The sequence below is a fragment of the Pongo abelii genome, chromosome 13, assembly GCF_028885655.2.
Source record: "Pongo abelii isolate AG06213 chromosome 13, NHGRI_mPonAbe1-v2.0_pri, whole genome shotgun sequence".
Classification (NCBI taxonomy): Eukaryota; Metazoa; Chordata; class Mammalia; order Primates; family Hominidae; genus Pongo; species Pongo abelii.
The window spans coordinates 114,730,364-114,753,745 of record NC_071998.2 but is presented as its reverse complement, the minus strand read 5'-3'; the positions used below and the strand labels follow the sequence as shown (position 1 = coordinate 114,753,745).

Here is a 23,382-nt window from a genome sequence, read left to right as displayed (position 1 = left end):
GGCCGGGCTGGAGTTGTATTCTAACGGTTGCATGTGAGTACCAGGAGGAAAGGCTTTAGGTGTTGTTAAACTGAGTTCACTTATTCAGTAGGTTAAGACCCACCGTTTAAAATGAACAGAGTTTACCAACAACACATCCATTTTCTTTCTGTCTCACTCTCCGAGGGTTCAATGTGTGTCCAGCAGGGTCCTTTCAATGGGACACACAGCCCTGGGGGTTCCTGCTCTGGTGCCCCTCACAGTACTTCCCAGAATATGGATGTCTCAGTGGCTGTTACCTATTCCCGAGGGCAGTTCAGAGGAAGGAGAAGCCTCCAGAGGACATCACATCTGAGCTGGCTGTCAAGTTTACTTAGCAGAGAGAATAGGGCGTGGTGACTAGGCAAGGGAGCGGCATTTGCAAGGGCCTGCCGGCCTGCGAGGATGCTGGCTTACGGACCCCGTGGTCCCTTAAGTAGTTCCCCGTGGTGGGACATAAGGTGGTACAGCATCACAGCAGCACAGGATGGAGAGGCCGCGAGGCGTGACTGGAGGAGAGTGGCATGGCTGCCTCGGAGCCTGACCTCCAGCCAGCAGGCAGTGAGGTGGCTGCTGAGTTTGCAGTCAGGGCACTGCATGATCAGCTCTGTTTGAGAAGGAAACCCTGTGGCAGTGACTCACTGCCGCCTGCTTTAAGAAGAGGACGTGGGACCCTCCACAGGGTTCTCCAAGTCCTGAATGCTGAAAGCAATTTCAGCCGAGTGTGGTGGCTCATGCCTGTAATCCCAGCACTTTGGGAGGCCAAGGCAGGTGGATCATTTGAGGTCAGGAGTTCGAGACCAGCCTGGCCAACATGGTGAAACCCCGTCTCTACTAAAAATACAAAAATTAGCCAGGTGTGGTGGCGGGCACCTGTAATCCAGGAGACTGAGGCAGGAGAATTGCTTGAACCCAGGAGCTGAGATCGCACCACTGCACTCCAGTCTGGGAGACAGCGTGAGACTCCGTCTCAAAAAAAAGCAATTTTAAGGACTCCCAAGGACAAATCACCTCTTTAAGTAACAGCTTCTCTGAATTCTCTTTCCCCAGGCAGTGACAAACTGTACCATCAGTGGCTGTCCACCGTCCGGGTAAGCATGCACCCGATTCTGAGCCCCCTGGACTCCCTCCTTAGCTTCCTGGCAGCCTTCCGCTTCCCTGTGCTTCCCCTTCCATCCCGGAGCACTCCATTCTCTCTGCTGGAGATGCCTTTGTTTGTAAAGCCAGGCTCTTCTCATGCCAGATGGAGACTAGAAGGGTGGGATTGTCCAAAGCCATCACTTGGTGGGGGCTGAAAAAGGCATGAGAGGCTTCCTCCTTTGCAGGAAACCAGCCAAGGAGAGCTGAATGGAATGTTGCTGTCTTAGAGCATTCGGGGAGGTCTCCTCCTAGGGCCAGAGCAATTGTCATGATCATGGGCAAACCAAAAATGTGTCCCTCTTGCTGCTGTGTAACCTCTTTCACAGCAAAGGCTCCTGGGAAGATGGAGAACACATCACTGGGAGGTTGACTGTTGTTGTGAAGTGTCTTGATGTGTCAGGAGCCAGGGGCATAGGGCTTCCAGCATCTCTAAAGAATTCGAAATCTTGTCTTTCCCTTCCATCAGTTTATAATTGAGGTGTCCTGAAGGCCTACTGTGTGCCAGGCACCCTGCTGGGTACTGGGGATGCAGCAGGGAGCAGGGTACAGGCCCTGCCCTGGGGGAGCTCCCTGTCTTGCTGGGGAGGCAGGCACAAAGCAGGCAACTCCAACATCAAGTGATAAGTGTTCCCTCCTGCTAATGTGTCAGTGCACTGCTGCCAGGCGAGTCCCTTGGAAGTGGCTGCAGTTGGCGGAGAGTAAGCAATTCCTTCATGAAAGACTTCCTTTGTTCCTCCTGTATGGCCAAACACAGCACTTGGCAAATCAGAGAGGAGTAATAAGGACTTGTTGATTGATTGATAAAGGGAGTTTCAATACTCCAAAGGACCATTTAAATGGGATACTGAGTAATTTTGGAAAGCAGTATGGAATAAATGAGTGGGTGAAAATTTCCCATTGTCCTACAACATAGAATGCTTTCTAGGTCAAATTGTAATGTTTTTAATTAAAGCTCAAAATTTCTAATGTGGGCAGTTACCAATAATTGTGCTAAAAGTTAAGACCAATAATTACATTACTATATCTTATTCTCTTAGGTACCCACTGGTTCCAGCCTCTCTCCATCCGAATCAGTTTTTTTAAACCACCACAGACCTGATTCTGTGATGAATTTGATTAAAAACGCTCCGTAGTGTAGACCCCTTAGCCTGGCATTCCGGGCCCTTCATGAGCTGGCCCCATCTGGCCTCCCAGCCTCACTTACTGCTTCTCTGATGATATACTCGTGGGAGTGTGTCATGGCGCAGTACAGCAGCCACTTGTTAAAGCATACACCATGGCTTTTCAGCTTCTGCACTTTCTTTTATGTGCTATTTCCTGTCCCTAAAATGTTCTCCTCCCATCTCCTACATCAACTCCTATTTATCCTTCATGGACCAGGTCCAGTGTTTCATCCTCCAAGGCCTTCCCTGATCTTCCAAGTCTCCATGCGCCCTGTGCACACAGCCATTACAGCCGTCATCACCTGCTGTTGTAATTATTTACTGTGCTGTCCCGCCTCTCCAACTGGAGGTTTTGGAAGGCAGAGACCAGGCCTCCCTTGGCCTGGTGTCTTCAGAACCCTCACGACGTGTCTGCAGGGATGAGACTGAGAAATGGATTCACGGACAGCTATGAAAACGTGCCCTGTGCACTTCAGGTCCCTCCACTGCCTCCTTTAGGAGCGGGAAGGCCTTCTCTTCTCCTTCCTCCCACTTTTGCTCCTAAAGAAAGTGAGCGAGAAATTGCTGTGTTGGATTTAACTAAAGCCATGGTGAACATTTGTGGCTATTCATTCTTTCCTTTTTTCAAGATTTAGATGTTAAGGAAGGCAGCCTACCAGAGAGATTTAAAAAAACAACACAGAAAACCAAGGAAAGAAAAGGAAGTTGCACGGTGAGGGCAACGTATTTCCCAACGATCCTGGCTGATCAGGGCCCCACTTTCTGCCCCGGCTTGGTGTCAGCTGTGGAGTCCACGGTTATTAAACTTACATGAGTGGTAACTAGAGTGTCTTGAAAAGCCACAGATGCCCATAGGGAAGCCCTTGCCTTAGGCAGCCTGTGATGCAGTTCCCTCCAGCCAGGGAACAGGTGCCAAGCAGAGCACTGAGTCTAGAGTCTCCCTCTGCCAATTCACACTCCTCATCCCCAGTCCACACACACCCACCCACAGCTCCCACCCAGAGTCCTTCCGCCATGACCATAACTGACTGGCAGGGACCAGTTATCATCCAGGCCTGTTTCTCGATGTGCATTTACATACCTTTGAAATGTTGCTTAACTCGATTGAAGAGAAGCAGTCTTTGTTGGTGTTGGATGACTCTGTCTTCAGCCCAAATTGCTAATTGACATTTTTATTATAGAAAGGAAGTGGAGCAATTCTGAATACTGTAAAGACCAAAGCAAATCCGGCCATGAAGACTGTCTACAAGTTCGTAAGTAATGGTCTTGCTCTCAGGAGCCAAAACAGATCAGTCCCTTAGCATGATGAGACTATTTATCTACTTATTTTTGAGACAGGGTCTTGCTCTGTTGCCCAGGCTAGAGTGCAGTGGTGCGATCACAGCTCACTGCAGCCTTGACCTCCAGGGCTCAAGCAATCCTCCCACTTCAGCCTCCCCAGTAGCTGGGACTACAGGTGTGCACCACCACGCCTGACTTTTTTTTTTTTTTTTGAAGAGACAGGTCTCAGTATGTTACCCAGGCTGGTCTTGAACTCCTGGGCTCAAGCAGTCTTCCTGCCTTGGCCTCCCAAGGTGCTGGGATTACCAGCATGAGCTGCTGCACCCAGCCAAGCGATGAGACTCTTAAGTATACCTTGTCCTCTATTGCAGAGATGACTCAGGCTGCTGAGCTCTTTCCTAAAGGTCTCAATGTTCTTCAAATTATTTAGCAGATTATTATAACCGGTTCAGTGACATTTTTAATTTATAGTGTTGGTGCTCACATTTGCCACAGTAGAGAAATGGGAGGCTGCTAGTTTTAGCTTTTAAAATGTAGACTAGGTGGCTGCACCCTGCCTCTGTTTCTGAGACCTGGAAGCATGGTCTATCTGGTGTCTGGCAAAGCCTTCCTGCAGGCATCCCCATTATTGGGTCAAAATAAAGCAGCTCCTCTGCAGGTTCCTGAAGAGTGTTCGTGGTGGCATACACCACTTAATTTTTGTCCCAAATTCATCATCTCTCTGATCACTGCCCTATAGGAAATGCATTATTTGTAAGACTCGTGTCTACAGCGGAGTGAAAATAGGAGAGCACATCTGTTCCCGGCGCTCCATCTTTCACAAGCATCAAGTATTTTTTCTTGTGACTTCTCTTGCTTGCTAATTTGACCGTGAGCCACTGAAGCGGGGAGGTTTTATTTTATTTCCATTTTTAATTTTGTTAGTCCTCTCTGTGCTTAAGCTGTAGTTATTTTAGCAGGGTGGGTGGCTGCCAGCAGAACCACACAGGTCTAAAATGACCTGAAATCAAAGCCAGGGTGTCTGCCAAAATGAGATTTAGGAAATGGCACTGTAGAAACCCAGCAATGGGTCTGTTCCGGCCACTCAGCCTGGGCAGAAAATTGGTCCTGGGGCCCTGCCCTGGTGAAATAGAATGGATATTCTGAATCTTCCAGCCAGAAACACGGCTGCCGTACTCTTACTGGTAGCTGTCACCAGGCTGCTGAGATAAATAATTATAGAGAGCAGAAGAAGGGCTTTGGAAGGGAAAGAAAAAAAAAATCTGTGCCATCAAAATGCAGAAAATAAAATCTCTGCAGCCTCTTTAAGGGTTTTTTTTTTTTAACCTTTTACCGTTGTATTTGTTTTCATAGCCATTATGTTTTCTACTTGATGATCCCATTTTTCCTTCCTTTTTCTAGTAATCAGAGAAGGTGATTCTCGACGGACTGAAATCAAGCATAGTCCCTGCTGGACACAGAAAGGGAATCTTAACTTAAATTAATTTTTCATGCAGGCAAAAGATCATGCAAAAATGGGAATAAAAGAGGTGAAAAACCGCTTGAAGCAAAAGGTACTTGAAGTTCTTATTCAAAATGTATAAGCACCATGTATGAAATGCATGGCCACAAAAAAGTATGAGGGGATCAATAGAGGGCTGTTTGATACAGTGTTGTTAACACACTTCAAAATGCATTACCAGCTGTCCGGGAGTTTTCACACTGTTATAAATATTCACAGACAAAAAACTGTCTTCAAATAACATTAAGACTCTGGCTTAAACCCACAAAGGCGAGCAAGTTCAGAGTTGCCACTGTCGGGCTGTCCCTTGCCCACCCCACCAGGCCTGAGTTCACAGGTGTCTGTAGAAATTGGCTTGGTGTTCCCATCTGGCACCTGCCCACCCGCTATGGCTGACCTCTGCCCCAGGGCCTGTTGTAACCAAAACCAAGGAGCATTTCTAGGGAATGATTGCCATGGTCCAGCATGCACGTGGCCACTGCCCAGACACAGCACAGGGGGTGGGGCTGAGCAGAATGCCGTGGGCTTACCTCGCCCTGGGGGACCAAGTGAGTGGGACCCAGTGGGCGCTGTTGAGACTCTGAGTAGGGAGGGGAGGGCTCTGATTGTCTTCACCAGCCATCAGTAAAGGTGGGATATCATCCCGGCTATGTCCTGGCTAAGATTCCCCCAGCCTGAATCTTTTTTTTTTTTCTTTTTTTATCTGACTTTTTTTGTATTTTATTTTATTTTAATTTTCCTTTCCATAGCCTTTGGGGGGGACAGGTGGTATTTGGATACATGAGTAAGTTCTTTAGCTGTGATTTGTGAGATTTTGGTGCACCCATCACCTGAGCAGTGTACACTGAACCCAATTTGTAGTCTTTTATCCCTCATCCCCTTCCCAGCCTTTCCCCGAGTTCGCAAAGTCTATTGTGTCATTCTTATGCCTTTGCATCCTCATAGCTTAATTCCCATTTGTGAGTGATAACATACAATGTTTGGTTTTCCATTCCTGAGTTATTTCACTTAGAATAAGAGTCTCCAGTCCCATCCAGGTTGCTGCAAGTGCCATTAATTCATTCCTTTTTATGCCACCAGATTGAATTTCTAGACAGTGAGATTACTGTAACAGGGAGGGCTTTTTTATATTATTATGAATGCCATCATCATAATTATTGTTTGCCACCTTTTTTTTTTTTTTTTTTTTTTTCCGAGACAGAGTCTCACTGTGTTGCCACGCTGGAGTGCAGTGGCACGATCTCAGCTCACTGCAACCTCCGCCTCCCGGGTTCAAGTGATTCTCCTGCCTCAGCCTCCCAAGTAGCTGGGACTACAGGCACGTGCCACCACATCTGGCTAATTTTTGTATTTTTGGTAGAGGTGGGGTTTTGCCATGTTGGCCAGGATGGACTCGATCTCCTGACCTCGTGATCCGCCTGCCTCGGCCTCCCAAAGTTCTGGGATTACAGGTGTGAGCCACCGCGCCTGGCCTGTTGCCACCCTTCTTTAAGCTCCTCTTAAAGGTGGTCCAGACTAGGAGCTTTCACACTTAGTCCTCAAAACAGCCCTGTGGAGTATTGTTCCCATTTCGTGAGTAAACAGACCACAGTTCAGAGGTGAAGTCGTTTGCCCAGGGCCACCTTGAGCCTAGCAGAGCCAGAATTGGATTCCAACTCCATCGACTTCTGGTGGCTGTGTGTTCTTACCGCTACTGCATCGCACACTGCCTTCAAACAAGTGTTTTGTTTTCCAAAAGATGTTTGGGATCACCTACTTCATTATCCCTATGCCCCCAAATGTACCACTCTAATAAGGCCCTTTGTCTAGCTCTGCAGTTTTTAAAAAATTGAAAGCAGTTTTAATTTTCTGAAGTCAGAAAGGACCTCTAATTAGCTTGAAAGGGTCGAAGGAATTGATTCCTTTCTTTTAATTGGAAAATAATTTGCTCTGACTAAGCATTTAAATTCTTAGTTTCAGCTGAGAGTGGATTTTTAACAGCTGAGATTCACATCCTGAAATAAAAGCTCTGTAATGTAAATCCAGATAGACCTTAAACTGTAATCTGTTTGCACCCTGCCAGAGACTGGCAGGTGGCATTCTTTACTTGGATGTTATTTAAGTCCCTAAATATACCTTTTTATCTCCCATCCCAGTTGCATGTAGCTGAAATGGATTGCAGATATAAAATGGAGTGGCAGGGAGCGGAGAGTTTTCCCTCCTTGATGCCTGGATCGTAGGCTCTGGTTGGTATTAGAATATCCCCTGAAGTAAGCAAAGAAAGGGGTCCCTCCTCAGGCAAAGGCCCCGTGCGCCCTCATTGGTCAGATCCACTCTCTGCAGACTGTTAAGCTACAGACATCACCTTACCTCCATACTTGTATGTGCAAGCCTCTGGCCTTAGGAAAATCCCCTTTTTATGATAAGTAACATTTCTGCAAATAACCAATTAAGCTCAGATTTTTTAATGTGGTTGTTCAAAGGTTTGTTTAAACAATCTAGATCACTTTCCTTCCACTCTCTCTCCCTTTCCGTTCCTTGATAGTATCTAAAGCAGATGTCTCCCTCCCCTTCCCTTCCCCCTGCCAGTCTTTTCAAGAATAGCTTCAGGAGATAATGTTCTATAGAGAGTGTCAGTACGTTGCAGGTGACACAAATGGTGAAGGCATTTTATAGAAATGTGGCTTGTCACCATCGGACTGTTGACAGATCTATTAGTGCACCCTTTTCAATTTTCACTTTTCCCCCCTTCGGTCGTACAGATTTCCACAGACTTGATATTTTGCAGTTGTTCTTGGAAGAGAGCTATTTTGTAATTGAAACTCTAGCATTGTTCGCATCTACGGGACTTGGGGCTCCAGCACTCTCTAGCACCCTTTCTTGAGCTAATTTAGGATTTGGCTGCACCTGACCTCTCACATAGCAGTAGAAAATATTTCCTTGGGTTTTTGTTTTTTTTTTTGTCCTTCTCCCCTTTCCCTCCTCCCCTTTATCTGGCAACGAATGTACCTCGTGACTCCCCAGATGCCTCTAATATAGACATCTCAAGTTTGGTTTCTGCCATGAAATCGAGGCAGTTTCCAACAAAGATCCAATTTTCAAATGTGCTGGGTTGCCACCTGGCCTCCTCTAACTCTGCATAGCAATGGTGACCTTGCAGATATAATCAAGAACCCAAGCTTGCCCTCTTCACCCTCGCCTTGGGTTTGAATTGCAAATAGAAAATATGGGGCCGACCTGTGGAGAGGTCACCATGGTGTGTGGAGGGTCCATCTCTAATATGACTGAGCTGGGCCCCTTCTCCATCCCTTGTCCATTTGTGCTGCAGATTTTCAAAGCATTTGAAATTGGAGCTTTCAGGATATCTGTGTGACCATTGGCAAATAATTGTTAATAGATCCGATGATGTGGCTTTATTCCATACCTGCTCTGCTTCAAACCAACAACAAAAAAAGAAGGATAGATAACATATTTCTCTAGATAAATGGAGCAAGGTGGTCAGGTTCTTCTATAGCTTGGCCTCCTTTGAAGTCTGACTTGCTCAAAATTAGGAAAAAGAAGAAATGGCAAAGAGGCTACCCAGCCATTGCTTACTAAGGAAGAGTGTAATGCTTTCATCTGGAGTGTCTCCCTGCCAGAAGAATGCCTCCTGGATGGGCTCATGACTGTCAACAAATTGCGTCCCACTGCAGCATCATGCAGGGCTGGCATGAGAATGCCCTGCTTTAAAAGCAGTGGCCGCAAATCCATTTCTCCTCATCTGCAGGCAACGTTAAGGTGGGCACATAGGGATGTCCTCTTTTGCCTATTGAGGAACCCCTGAAATTTTTTTTTTCTTCAGTATCAAAATGATTTAGCCAAATGGGCCCATTTCACAGCCCTTTGTAAAGTTTCTGAATCTTTGATCTTCTTCTTTTCTTTTTTTTGTTTTGTTTTGTTTTGTTTCTCTTTGTTTTGAAACAGGGTCTCACTCTGTCTCCCAGTGCAGTGGCACAATCACTGCAGCCTTGACCTCCCAGGCTCAAGGGATCCTCCCGCCTCAACCTCCAGAGTAGCTAGGACCACAGGCATGCACCACCATGCCTGGCTAATTTTTTTTAGGGACAGAGTTTTGCTGTGTTGCCCATACTGGTCTCAAACTCCTGGGCTCAAGCAATCCTCCCTCTTAGGCCTCTCAAAGTGCTGGGATTACAAATCTTTGATCTTTAAAAGACAAATCGAGCTTGTTGATTTAGAGTCTCTGTGATTGAAAGGAGCAAATTCACAGTTGGTTTCACAGAGGCTTGAATTTCTGGCCAAACTGTTCCCATTGAAGGGAGTGAGTAAGCATGCGTGGGGCCGGGAGAGCTAGGTAGACTTGTAGAACAGACGTTTTCACACCTTATCACACAACTGTCAGCTCCCTGTCTCCCGACACATTAAAATACGCTGCAGCCTCAATCACAGAAATTCCAACTTTGGTTACTATTTTGATATCAATATTCATATTTTAATTTGCATTTGCTGTGCTGTGAGGTGGCCTAGGAAAAGAAGGGTGCGGCACGAGTCTGTAAATGGAGACGGGAGTTCTCACACCCGCAGCATGAGTCAGACGGGAAGGCCTCTGCCCATAGGGGCCTTTCAGCTCCCCCACATGGTGATGTGGTGTTTGGGCTTCTGAGGGCAGGCAAGCGGGACTCAGTGCTGGTTGCGTAGGATATTAACTATGTGACCTTGGGTAAGTTACGAGACCTCTGAACCTAGTTTTTCTCTTCTGTAAACTAGGGAAAATACAGGTTTTTGCTAGATTGTTGGAAGGAGTAGAAGAGATAATGTGTTGAGACAGCAACACTTAGTAGGCACTGAATAATTGAGAGTTTCCCTTTTGTCTGTCTTTTGTTTGTTTGTTTTTGAGATGGAGTCTCACTCTTGCCCAGGCTGGAGTGCAGTGGTGTGATCTCAGCTCGCCGCAACCTCCACCTCCCAGGTTCAAGTGATTCTCCTGCTTCAGCCACCCAAGTAGCTGGGATTACAGGCGCCCACCACACCTGGCTAATTTTTGTATTTTTGTAGAGACGGGGTGTTGCCATGTTGGTCAGGCTGGTCTCGAACTCCTGACCTTAGGTGATCCACCCGCCTCGGCCTCCCAACATGCTGACATTACAGGCATGCGCCACTGCATCTGGTCCTCTCTGTCTTCTTATGTCCCACATCTGGAACAGCCAGTCTGCCCAAATACCCACGTGCACACACCTGGAGACCATGTCCAGCATGAATGGATCACCTCCCTTGAGGCTGTCCATACAAGCACCAGAGGAATCGTTGTAGGACCCAGCACTGACCAAGTCACTCCCTTGGTTAAAACATTTCAGACCTTTCAAACCTTCCACCTCCTTGCCTGGGGGCAGCCCAGGGGTGGAATGCCCTGGCCGCTGGGCCACAGCAGGCCCTGCTATGTGCCTCCCTGGGCCTGGGGCTCTACTCTGTCATCGCTGGCTCATAAGTCCTTTCCTCAGCTCCCACCCCAGCCCCTACCCAAGGCCACTCAGAACCCTCTTTCTCCTCTAGTCTCCTGAGACCCTGGGTCCTTACCTCCCCGATTTCTCATGGAGACTCATGTCCAGAGACTTACCGTATGCTGTGCCTGCCTTCTTCTCAGAGGGCTGGAGGTTAGAGCATAGTCATGGCTTCTGATTCTAGTAAACACTCAAGGAAAATGATAGGAATACAATGACTGTCTGACTGCCTTGCTTTACTGAGGGACAGGAACTGGCAGGACCCCCGTAACTCTCTGAGCTGAGCCTCGGGGCTCCAGGAAGAGATTTGCCACCCTGTGGTGGCCCCTGATCTGTAGCTCTGTCTGGCATCTTCCTCCTGTGTGACCCTTCAGGAAGAAGCAGGTTTAACCCTCCTGCTAGCTTCTTGTTTCTGCTTTTTAAAAATGACATTTAGAAGGTCGGTTTTTTTCCTGTTTCAAACAAAATTCATGTTTGTTGAGGAAAACTCAGCAAATCAGAGGAACAAAAAATAATCTCATTTTATAACCTGCATTTTCATGTACTATATCCTGGGCATTTCCCAGACCACTAAATATTTCTTCCACATGTCTTTATTTTATTTTGTTTTGTTTTATTGTTTGAGACGAAGTCTTACTCTGTTGCCTGGTGCAATCTCGGCTCACTGCAACCTCTGCCTCCCTGGTTCATGCGATTCTCTTGCCTCAGCCTCCCAAACAGCTGGGATTACAGGCGTCCGCCACCACGCCTGGCTAATTTTTGTATTTTTGGTAGAGATGAGGTTTCACTACGTTGGCCAGGCTGGTCTCAAACTCCTGACCTCAAGTGATCTGCCCACCTTGGCCTCCCAAAGTGCTAGGATTACTGCACCAGGCCCACATGTCATTATTTTAAATGACTACATCAGATTTTATCTGATGGACATGTATACATTATTTAATATTCCCATTGTTGGACCCTTACATGAGTTCCAATTTTTTCTAGACAAATATCCGCATAGGTAAGACTTAGAAGAAATTCGCATTATTTCATTAGGATAGATTTCTAAAAATGGGAGCAGTGGGCCAAAGGGCATGTACATCTTTTAGGTTTTTCATATAAATTGCCAATTTATATTCCCACGAGAAGGGTATGAGAGTACCTGTTTCCCAAGCCCTTTGCTGACAGCTACATTAGTGCTTAGGCCACAGTTTCTTTAATCATAGGTATCAAAAGTTGCTGTTATTAGCTCCCTACTATATATGAGATCTCTACCAGGAGATAGAGAATTTGAATGCCCCCCCACCTTTTTTTTTTTTTTTTTTCCTTCTTGAGACAGGGTCTCACTCTGTTGCCCAGGCTGGAGTGCAGTGGCCTGATCACGGCTCACTACAGCCTCAACCTCCCCAGGCTCTGGTGATCCTCCCATTTCAGCCTCCCAAGCAGCTGGGAATTCAGGCATACACTGCTGCATCCAGCTAATTTTAATATTTTTTTGTAGATATGGGGTTTCCCCATGTGGCGCAAGCTGGTCTCAAACTCCTGGGCTCAAGTGATCCTTCCACCTCGACCCCCTAACGTGCTGGGATTACCGGCGTGAGCCTCCATACCCAGCCTCTATTTCTTTCTTGACTTGGGCTCCTCCTCTGCTGCTGCCTGTGGCATCCTGAGAGGAAGCTGTTGTCCTTCTTCAGGTGGAGGAAATGGTAAAGAGGCTAATAAATTGGTGGCCTGCACCACAGGACTTTATAAGAAACCTTTTGCATCTTTGGATCTTCTAATAAATGAAGGTGCAGAACTGCTTTTTGACACACAGGTACATCTGTGTATTGGACACATTTCCCTTCCAAATGTTTAACTCCACTTTACAAAGATTTATTTGACAGCATGTGCTAGATTCAAGGCTCTAGGTTAGAGAACCCAGACCCCAATGAACTTACAGTTGATAGAGATACAAAAATAAGATAGTGCTAAGCATGGCAGCCTGTGATCAGTGCAACCAGGAGCTTCCGAGGAGAAGATGACATCTGAGCACTTGTTGAGCAGCTCCTTAATTCAGAATACTTTCACTTGTGCCGTCGTTATGCGTTGATGTGGCATAAAAGCGCCAGGACTCCCATAGCTCTGGGTTATTCCACCTTCTAACTATGTGGCTTTGGGTAGGTTACCCCTTCGGAGCCCTATTTCCTCACCTATAAAAGCAGGATAATCCCATTTACCTTGTGATCATTGTGGGAACTAAATGTGAGAATGAAGGTCAAGGGTCTGGAAAAGCTCAGGGGTAGGCCGTCCACACAGGGAAACTCTTCTTTTTAGCAGGTGCTCTCTCCGTTTTGCAAATTGAGGTTCAATTTGCACAGTGCTGTGACATTTTTCAAAGCTTCCTCATATCTCATTTCACCCATTCTCCCAGTAGCTTTGATGTTTGCCAAGCAGGTGGTAGTCTCCCATTGCAAAAATAAGGCAATAGGTGCAGAGAGGTTGAGTGAATTGGAAAGATTAGACAACTAGTTAATGGGAAAAACAAAACTAGACGATAGTATTTTTACTTATAAGCGTGAATTAAGACACTTTTTCCAAAACTACTACATGAATTGTTCTTTTTTTCTAGATAGCTATTACCTTAGAGTTTTCTATTAATACCCATATTTTCTTACCATATTACCTGGCAGCTTCATTTCTTTTTCAGCCAAACACAAACAGGCACACACACCCACGCACACAATTTTACCTGAACCAAAAGTGAATTTGTTCATGTTTGACCTTATTCATTCTCTCATATCTATCCTGTAGGATCTTCACCTGGATCCAAAATGCCCCTTTTGCCCAGTGTTGTTTTCTGGCACCGATGGAACCCCTCCCCATCTTTTTCCACTTGACCTGAGCACCTCTGGACAGCCCCTTTCCAAAAGAGCTGTTTCTGTTTGGCCATCGACAGCCTCTTTCATCACTGAGCCTCAGCCTGGCTGATCAGACGTGGGCCACCTGATCCAAGCCCTCCCTGTAAAGCCAAGAAGTCATCATCTCCCTTTGTTGTTTACCAAGCAGTACAGACTTCTCAGGTCTGGCCTCTACAGGCAGCCTTGATTCCTTAGGAAAGGAGGCCAGCTGGTAGCAGCTGGATGTGTGAGGCCAAATATTGGTGGTAATGGTAGTAATTGGTAGTAATATGATAATTCCTATAATTTACCGAATAGCCAATAACGTTCTTGACACTCAGTTGTATTATCTGTCTCCTTTAATCTTCATGCTACCATATGCCCATTTCACAGACGAGGAAACTGAGTCTTAGAGATGTATATATGTTTCTTCCTTAATGCATTATTTTTCAATAAGGGACTACTTTCTTCCATGTCCCACCATTCTCTCTTAGCTGAGAAGTTAGGAGCAACCAAGTATCTATCAAGTTTCTCATGTGCAGAATTCAATGAGTACTAAGGGGATATGTTTTGTTGACCAAAGTGTGTATTTGTTTTGCAATGAAAATAATTGGAACTTGTGTTCATTATATAATTCTGGCTGAGTTATTTTTATTTGGTAAGAAACATGATTATTTAAATATTTATTTGTACATGTATTCTCTGCCTTGTTCCAATGAAGATTTAAGCAACTTCCTTGACTTGAATAAAACACGGGACCTTTATTGCATGAGTGGCCCCATCCGTGTTCCAAATGACCCATGTGTATAGTCAGCTGCCAGCTCAGCCACCGGAGCCATGGCCTGCCTTTTGCACATTGTGGTTTTTCTTTTCGTGATAATTTGACTTCAGTCATCAGAAGCACAAATTAAATGTAAATTTCTGGATTTAAAAAGATTTCTTTGGTCCCTGAATGTTTCCCAAGTCATAGAGTCCTGAGTCAGACTTCAACCTTTTTATTTTCTGCCAGAAAGATGAGGGGTAAGAAGGGGTAGGAACAAACACATCTTATTCACAAACAACAACATCATCAGTAAACAAATGTGGAAAAACTGTCCATACTCATAATTAAAGTAATGCAAATTAAAGCAACAAGTCAAATTTTTCACCTATTAAATTAGCAATACATTTTTAAAATGATACAGCTCACAAGTACCGTGAAACTGGTAATGCATCCATTGTTGGTAGTTGGTATAAATTGGAAAGCAATTTGATAGGATGAATAAAAACACTTGAAAATGTTTATATCTGTTGACCTAGTAATTTCATTCCTGGGGATTTCCATAAAAAGAAATAATATGAAAGAAAAACTGCAGTATTTATCACTGGCATTTTGAATGTTTAAAAAAAAATTAGAATCCTAAATACCCAATAGTAGTGGAATATTGAATTGTGGTATATTAAATATTGTATATCCTCTCAATGAAATATGCATTCAGTAAAATTATTTTTGTAATGACTTTGTAGCAACATGAAAATGCTTATAATATATTGGGGAAAAGCAGGATATAAAATTATGCAAGAGCTGTGATTGCAAGTAATTTTTAAACGTCTGCATGTGGACAAAGTAAATATATAAAAATGAAAATGGCCGTGTAAGAGAGTAGGATGAACAATAATAATTGTTTTCCCCACTGTTGTGAATTATGATGTTATCTTTGTAACTTCACATGGATGGTTTGGGTTTCTCTAGTTCTTAAAAGTCAAAGAGCCAAGTTAGCCCTCCATTCCCTCCATCTTCATCAAGAGGTCAGGCTCGGAATGTCACGGAGAGAGTCGCCTGGCAGGCCTCTTCGTTGTGGGGTGAGAGGGAACATGGGTGCCAGAACCCCAAAGCCAACCCCCGACTATCCTTCTCCCTACAGGACATTGCCGAGAATGGCTGCGCCCCCACCCCAGAGGAGCAGCTGCCAAAGACTGCACCGTCCCCACTGGTGGAGGCCAAGGACCCCAAGCTCCGAGAAGACCGGCGACCAATCACAGTCCACTTTGGACAGGTGTGTACCCTGGCCCTCCTACCTATCTGTTTTTTTTTTTTATTTTTCTTTTTAGCAGCAGCAGTAGCACATGCAGCAGACGGTTTTTCATTTCAGTTCTCTTTGGCAGTGCAGCTCCATGGAGGTTTTCACATCTTTAAATGTTTATTTGGTGCAAACATGTTTTGCAGGCAAATTTTCAAAAATTTTGAGGAGACAGCACGGCTGAGGTCATAAATGAGCGGGACTGTTGAATGAAGTCATTAAATGCACTGCTGCCTCCCCTACTCCAAGGCACTCTGCTTAAGGTGCCTCTGTTAGCTAAGCATCTCATTAGAACACTTTAGCATCCCGGGCCCTTCTTTGCACCTTCAAATAAAAGGCAACAAGCAAAGTCTTAAAAAAAAAAAAATCAATTAGGAGTTCTTTATTAATGTACTTCCTGAAAATCAATATCAGGAGTCGTGCTTCTGAGAGTAAACACCCGTGCTACAATTCTAGAGATTCAATTTTTTAAGCAACTGTTTTCAACTATCTGAGCATTTGAAAAATTGTCTATTTAATTTTTTTTCCCTTAAGTAAAACATTGCACTCTGTATAGAAACTAAAATTTTGTATCCCCTTCCTACTTGTAATTATATTTTTGGTTAAAAAAGATTATGTACCCTTTCCTACATGTCTTGAAATGACTTTTGGTTAGTGAAAGTCATCATTTGGAGAGATTTATGAGAAATGGCTCTTTTAGCAAGATATGGCCATAACAAGAATTTGCAAGGTTATTTATTTTTAAATCACCTGATTCTGTAGCCATTTATTAGATGATGCATGATTAAGAGTCTTCATGATTTTTATCTTAAATGTGATTGCTGTTTCACCACGTGTAAAGGACCTAGAAGCCTACATTCCTGTTTTTAACAGACCTTTATCAAGTGCCTACTATGCATCAGGCATTAAGCTATTCAGAAATGAACGAAACTCACAAAATTCTTGCTCCAGGTTACTACTGTAAGGGATGAGTTGGTTGGAACATAAAAGTCACTCTTCTCTAATCAATATTTTCAGATAATATACGTTTATACATCTTTAACTTGGGGAGGTTCATCCCCTTTTCTGATTTTATACTTAAAAGGATGTTATAAAAATTGAAATGAAACGCAAGAAAGAATCCACAGGGTGATACTCATTTAGTTAATAAGTATTTTCAAATTGCACTGGTGTCTGCTCCCCTGAAGAGCTGCCTCCCCCCAGCCCCAGGCTCAGGCCCTGTTGGAGCAATCTGCACCCCAGTTCCCTGGCTGTGTTTGCTGAAAGCACAGCCCCTGGTTGTCGCCAGCGTGGCATTCCAGAGTCAGCTTCCTGCTTTCCTTTGTCCTCATTCCTGCACACACTAACCTTCCCATGAAAGGAGCCCCTCACTGGAGTTTGGAGCCCATTACAGAGAAAGAGGGGGCGGGGGAGAGGGATTTCATGGTGTTAAACATTCCATTTTCGAAACACAAAAAAAGGAGGCCCTATTTGAAATGGAGAAAGACCTTCTTTCCATTTCAGCCAGAAGTAGAGATTCTTTAATGTCATTCCCAGCTAAATGCAGAATAAGAGTATGTGTGTGTGCACGGGTGGGGGATAAACAATTAAAAAAGCCACCCCAAATTCTGTTGAAATAAGAGCTGTCTGTGCCTTCACAGGTCTGCAAACTGGAGAGGATGAAAGTGGCTTTTTTTCCCCGTTTGTCACTTCCCTCACGTGGCTGCCAGCATTATGCAAGTGTACAGGAAGGCAGGATTTTTTTTTTTTTAATGCATGCATGCGGATTAAGGTCAAGCCCCTAGTATCAGCCATGCAGCGGGCTCTCCCTTCCAGCTGCAGCCGCAGAGCCTACCCACAGCCGCGAGATGCCTTAATTGAGACGTGCTGTCAAAGTGACAAACACATTTGCATACAGTCTACACTCTATTTATTTTCTCTGGAAAGGTCTACAGTCTGCTGTTGGTTGAACATTCTTAATCAGTTTGCTGTAAGTGAACTGCCAGCTAGCTTACTTATGCCGGCCCCTTCTTCATTAGGTGACAGATTAGCTGCAGGGGGAGAGGGGGTTGAGCAAGGGAAACCACAGACCCCTTTCTTTTAACTCTTTCCAGCTTTGCCCTCATGGTAGGTTGTCCTTGAGTCTTTTCCCGGGTCCCTGGTTTGATGGGCTGTTGACCGTAAGAAGTACCGTTTCTAGAGCACCTACTACAGGCAGGCATGAGTTTTAAGGACTTGATATTCTTCCCAAAGAACAGTCTCTTGAGTTTCATTTCAGAAGTTTTTACTCTTTTACCATCTATACTATTTTTTTTTAGTTGATAGTTTTCTTTAAACAAGACTCAGACCTGACATCTACAGCATCTTAGCCTCATCTTCAGAGATGCCGTTGGTAAAATTATAGGCTTGATATACTAGTCCAAGTTTTTTCTAACATATGAAACAATTTTAAGTGTTCATCTATGAATCACCTAAGGCACTCACGTAGCCCTAATGGTATATATTCTCTTTTTTTGGAAACCAACAGACTCCTTGGTATCTTTTTTGTTGTCTCCACCATATCCCTTTGAGGAAGGGACCATTAGCCCCATTTTATTGACCCAGAGCTGGAGCTCAGAGACGTGAGAGAACCTGCCCAGGGCCACTTCACCAGCTTGGAAACCCAAGCCCAGACACCTCCCCTCGAGCCCACACCAGCTCTCAAAACAAGCAGGGACTGCAGCCATGTGATATGTCTGTTAAAGCTGCTGTACCCTGCCTTGGCAAAATCATCTTAACCAGCCAGAGAGAGCACCTATTTTAACCTCAAAAAAATCCTCGCCTTGGGTCTGTGTTTCTGTGGATTTCGTTCTTTAAGGACACTTAGCTTGCCAGTGGGGATGGAGACCATTGAGACTGTTGCCTTCATCTCTCTACCTGGCAAAGCCGGTGCCTGTGCAGAGCCAGGGCAGCTCCACAGAGACCTCTGACTTCAGCTCTGCAGCAGGGGCTGGCAAGAGGGGAGCTTAGTGTCGAGGCAAGAGCTGCTACTGCCAGGGGAGAGAAGGTGCTGCCTTGCCCTCTGCCTCAGTGGAGTTCCTCTTTCCAGGCTGTGATCATTCCTCCATTTAAGTATGCATCTATTCATCTGTCTGTTGAGACCTACCATGTGTAAGATAAATGAGTTCTTAGTCCCTACCCTTGTGGGGCATAATGATGAGACAGACCAGCAGATGGACAGGCCCAATCAGAGGGATAAAGACAATGAGGGAAGTAGGCTCCAAGCACTCCCAGGGCCCCACAGAGGCTCCCTCTTCATCTCCAGGCCCACTGCATAGTCATAGTCAGTTCATAGTCAGTCATAGTCCACCTCATAGTCCCAAGCTGGACACTATAATTAAAAGATGCTTTTGTCAGTAGCCTGACCAACATGGTGAAACCCTGTCTCTACTAAAAATACAAAAATTGGCCAGGTGTCATGGCAGGCACCTGTAATCCCAGCTGCTCGGAAGGGTGAGGCATGAGAATTGCTTGATCCCAGGATGCAGAGGCTGCAGTGAGCTGAGATCGCGCCACTGCGCTCCAGCCTGGGTGACAGAGCGAGACCGTGTCTCAAAAAAAAAAAAAAAGATATTTTGTCAACAAACCGAACTCACTAATAATTTGTTTTCTAAAGCAGACATATGTTAGGCCACTCAGCTTGTAAGAGCAAAGTAAATAGGTTTCTAGTTAGCCTCTGCCTCCTGATCACGTAGTTTCTTTAAGAATTCAAAGGTATCAACTTGAGAATGCCTATTCCTGCCTTGGAAGATGTCGCAGTTTAGAGAGGCTTTAAATTACTGTTTTCCCCTTCTCAAGTTTAGTATCATTTGGGAAACAAAGCCCAGGGGACAGTCAAATGAGATAAAAGTGTCAGCTGTGTTTATTGATAAGCCTGAAAGGAGAATATTGCATTAGGCCTGAAGGCAAATGTTGCAAACACTTCACCTGAGAATGTGGACTGCGTTTCTCCACTCGGGATAAGTGGACAATGGCAGGTCTCTCCAGGTTGGAGCTGCCCATAAACTCCTAGCAAGGAGGAGCTGCGGAAGCGCCTTGCCCTGGCTGCTCCCCAGGAGGGAGCTGGGAGGGGTGATGAAGCTCAGTTCCTTCTCCCAGACTCCCCGGGAAGGCATTCCTCCTCTTCCTCTGGGCAGGGTTGAAAAAGAGGGTGCCTGGCCAAGCCAAGGATTCCCCCCTGGTTTTCTCTCCTAGGGTAGGAAGTGGAAGCTCCTCTTTCCCACAGCTATAGAAGGAGTGAGGGAGCAGTGTCCTCCCCGGCCGCCCTGGGCACCCCTTGGTTAAAATGGCTGGCCTGGACCCGCTTCCCTCCCAAGGACCCCTGTGGAAACTGCTCTGCTCCCTGCATTTAATAAGATGGGTGAGCCATAGATGCTTTCACATCCGTAAGCACTGACTTGAGACTTTGCCATCAGCGGGTGAGGAAGAAAGGATTTTACCCATCGTACACATGAGGAGGCACACTGGGACGGCGTTACTGGAATGAGTAGCTAATTCCTACTCCAAAGCCAGCAGCAGCAGCAGCTCTGCTTCTCTTGGCTGTGTGCAGCTCTCCCTCCTTGCTAGGAGAATGGCCTGATTGTGTGAGTTCAGTGACACTGGACCCTAGTCCTAGGTGCAGATGGCCAAGGCTCTAGGCCTTGGCCAAGACTGAGGCTTCCCTGAGAATATCACAGCAAACCCCTTCCAGGGCCCCCTTCTTTGTATTTCCTCCAAATGACCGATCTGCAAACAAAGTAGTTGCCTGCCTTCCCATCTGATAGATTGCAAAAAGCATGTATTGAAAGGTGCTGCCTCTATTCTTCTCCCATCCGAACAAAGGTTTCTAAACCTCTTTAATGTAAAGTTTGTAAAGCTGGTTAAACCAAAACCAAGCACCACCGTGGCTTCCAGAGAACTGCAGCAGGGAGGTCTGGAGAGCAGCCCCAGGAACAGCTCTTGGGATGTGGTTGCCGGCTTGTCTGTGCGTATAGAGAATTCTGGCATCAGGGTCATAAGCCAGGTCATTTAGTGCCAATCCCATGCTAGGCTGGAGAAGATGCCGAGCTAGCAAATGGCTTCTCAGCACCCTCGGCTCTGAGTGCCCTGAGAGATTCCTCCTGCCCCATTGAGCTTGGAAGCCACACGCAATTCCCTTCACTTCAGCCATTGCCTCCTCACCACCTCCAGCAGGTGCTCCCATGTTCTCAGGATACTGCACACCCCAGGCCTCTGGTCTGAACATACACCCCCCACCAAACTCACTCCTCCATCTTCCACCCCAGTGAATGACACAGGCTGGCCATCCAGAGCCAAGCTCCACCCTTCTTCTCCCCAGATCCTCTCCTTCCACCCCTGAACACTACTTCATCCTCTCCTCTCCATCACCTTTGCCACAGCTGTGGTGCAGGCAGCATAATCATTCACCTGGACTGTTTCACAGGACTGTTTCACTCCTAACTGGTACTCCCTGTAGTCCCCATGTGGCCTTGCCAGGTCCACTGTAAGCATGCACTAGTGGCCACCTCACCGCCGCTCCCAGCCTCTCCTAAAGACCCCATCTTCCTCCTTGGCCCCTTCGTGACCTGCCTGTCCAATCCCAGAGCAGGCCTCCTGGTCTCTCAACTCCCCTAGGAAGAGTGAGTTGCTTCTGTCTTCGTGCTACCCCAGAACTATGCACACGCCGCTTGTCACGCAGCCCTGAGATTTTTCTTTAATGCTTGTCTTCCCACCAGAAAGTCCACTGCAGGGCCTGGCACTGAGCTGGCAGTCAGTGCACATCCTGGGGTTTTATTATTGTGGATGTTTAAATTAAGGAATAATTGATTGTTGTTGAAGCACTTGCTGTGCATTCAGCAAGTTATTTGGTTTCATTTCTGTTGCTATGCTTGTAATTCTAATTCATTTGAAGAAGAAAAATGAACATTCCCTTAGTGGTCACAAACTATTTCCAAATTCACTTTCCATAAAGAAGGATTTTGAAGTGAGGCCGGGCGCGGTGGCTCACGCCTGTAATCCCAGCACTGTGGGAGGCCAAGGCAGGTGGATCACCTGAGGTCAGGAGTTCAAGACCAGCCTGGCCAACATGGTGAAACCCTGTCTCTACTAAAAATACAAAAATTAGCCAGGTATGATGGCATGCGCCTGTAGTCCCAGCTTCTCAGGAGGCTGAGGCAGGAGAATCGCTTGAACCCGGGAGGCAGAGGTTGCAGTGAGCCGAGATTGTGCCACCGTACTCCAGCCTGGGTGACAGAGCAAGACTCCATCTCAAAAAAAAAGGATTTTGTTTCCAAATAGAAACAGCTTTGTGTTATAGCAATTTAGATCCTGTCTCATTTTGTGTGTTTTTCCGAGTTCCTAAGGTCAGTCATAGCTGTCCCCGGAAGGGAATGGAGAGGAATGAGGCAGGGGACTGGGACCCCCCTTCTCCTGTGCCCAAGGATGGGCAGAGCTGTGCAGGAGCAGCACAGTGGGGAAAGCAGTCAGGGGAAGGGAGGGGCCCATCATCCCTTGAGTCACATCAAGCGAAGCAAGCAACAGGATAAATTAGGCGTAAAGATTTTATCTGTGAAAAAAACTAGGATACATGACCAAGTGCAAAGTGTGAACCTAACTTGGATTATGTGTTGTTGTTTTTTTTTTTAAAAAAAAAAAAAAAAAAGCTTTAAAGACATTCTTGGGAAAGTTGGAAAATTTGAAGATGGACTGGAATGTTAGATGATGATGTGGGATTAATGTTAATATGATAGTTTTGTAGGGGTTTATCTTTATTCCTAGGAGAGGCAGGCTGAAGTCTGTGGGGTGAAGTAACACGATGCTTGCAACTTACTTTCAAATGGTATTTGAAGAAACATTACACATCATGTACACACACAGGCTCACACGTATATAAGATCCATTTGTAGAGAAGAGAGAGAGAAAGCAAATATAATCTCCTGCTTCCCCAAGATGTACCTGATGAAGGGCAAATGTGGATCAGTTCCTGGAGACAATGAGTTAGAGTGGATGAAGCACAGGTTTTAGAATCGGGCAGTTCTGGACTTAAGTTTCAGCTATGCCACTCACTAGCTGGTGACCTTCAGTAAGTTACTTAGCCTCAGTGAAATTCCATTTCCACGTCTCTAGAGGGGTCCACGTCATAGATGGCTATAAGGATTAAATGAGATATTGCCTTTAGTACCAGTGCTGGCACACAGGCCCCTGGTAAATATCAGTTTCTTTCCCCAGTGTGCAAGAGCGGAGCTGGCTATCAATCATTTGCTGACACTGCCTCCTACCCAACCCTGTCTGCCCAGTGCTTGGCCTTCACCAAGGCTCTCAGAGCACGCACTCCCTCGGGGGCGGCCCTATGCATGCACACATGGCAACTGACCTGTCTCCCTACACCTCTGGGTGGGAAAGGCAAAACCCAAGCCCAGAGGAGGCACAGTGCCACCAGGCAGAAGGAGCAGGCCAGGAGCTGGTACCAGCAAGAGCAGATAATGCTGCGGAAGCCTGAGTCAAACATGTGGAAAGAAGGGGCTATGGGGCAGGTTGGGGCAGAAGGTACCTAGTGGTAAGCATTGCGGTCTACAATCCAGTCATTTTTTCTGCCCATCCCAGTCACGTGCCCACAGTCCATGAGGCAGTACACCCTGCACACCTCTCTTTCAGCCCCTGTTGTTTCCAAAGCATATTTCTCCTTTTCCATTGTCCCTGTTTCTTCCCCTCTCATCCATGTCTTTGTGTGAGAGAGCAGAGGTACGGTGGTGATCTCCCCACTCCACTCCCTCCAGCTCCTCCTGCTCTGATCCAGCCTCTGCGCCCACTGTAGGGTGACCGTGACACTACCCTCCCGTTGGTCCTCATGGAGTGGCTGTCTAGAGTTGTTTGGACTCATTCGCTGCCATG

The 23,382-nt window shown here is 46.0% G+C and overlaps 1 protein-coding gene across 22 annotated transcripts in view; it reads left to right on the top strand.

Annotated features, from left to right (window-relative positions):
- The window catches only part of DENND1A (DENN domain containing 1A), a 543,986-nt gene that overhangs the window by 469,953 nt on the left and 50,651 nt on the right, over window positions 1-23,382 (top strand). For 20 of the 22 annotated variants that reach the window (XM_063714418.1, XM_063714419.1, XM_054520578.2 and 17 more), the window contains 4 exons: window positions 1,069-1,109; window positions 3,503-3,574; window positions 5,099-5,155; window positions 15,340-15,471. In XM_063714418.1, the coding sequence (XP_063570488.1) occupies window positions 1,069-1,109; window positions 3,503-3,574; window positions 5,099-5,155; window positions 15,340-15,471 (302 nt within the window). Of the gene's footprint in view, window positions 1-1,068; window positions 1,110-2,950; window positions 3,034-3,502; window positions 3,575-5,098; window positions 5,156-15,339; window positions 15,472-23,382 lie in introns of those variants that run through there. The other 2 variants (XR_008509988.2, XR_008509986.2) reach the window with 1 other exon arrangement.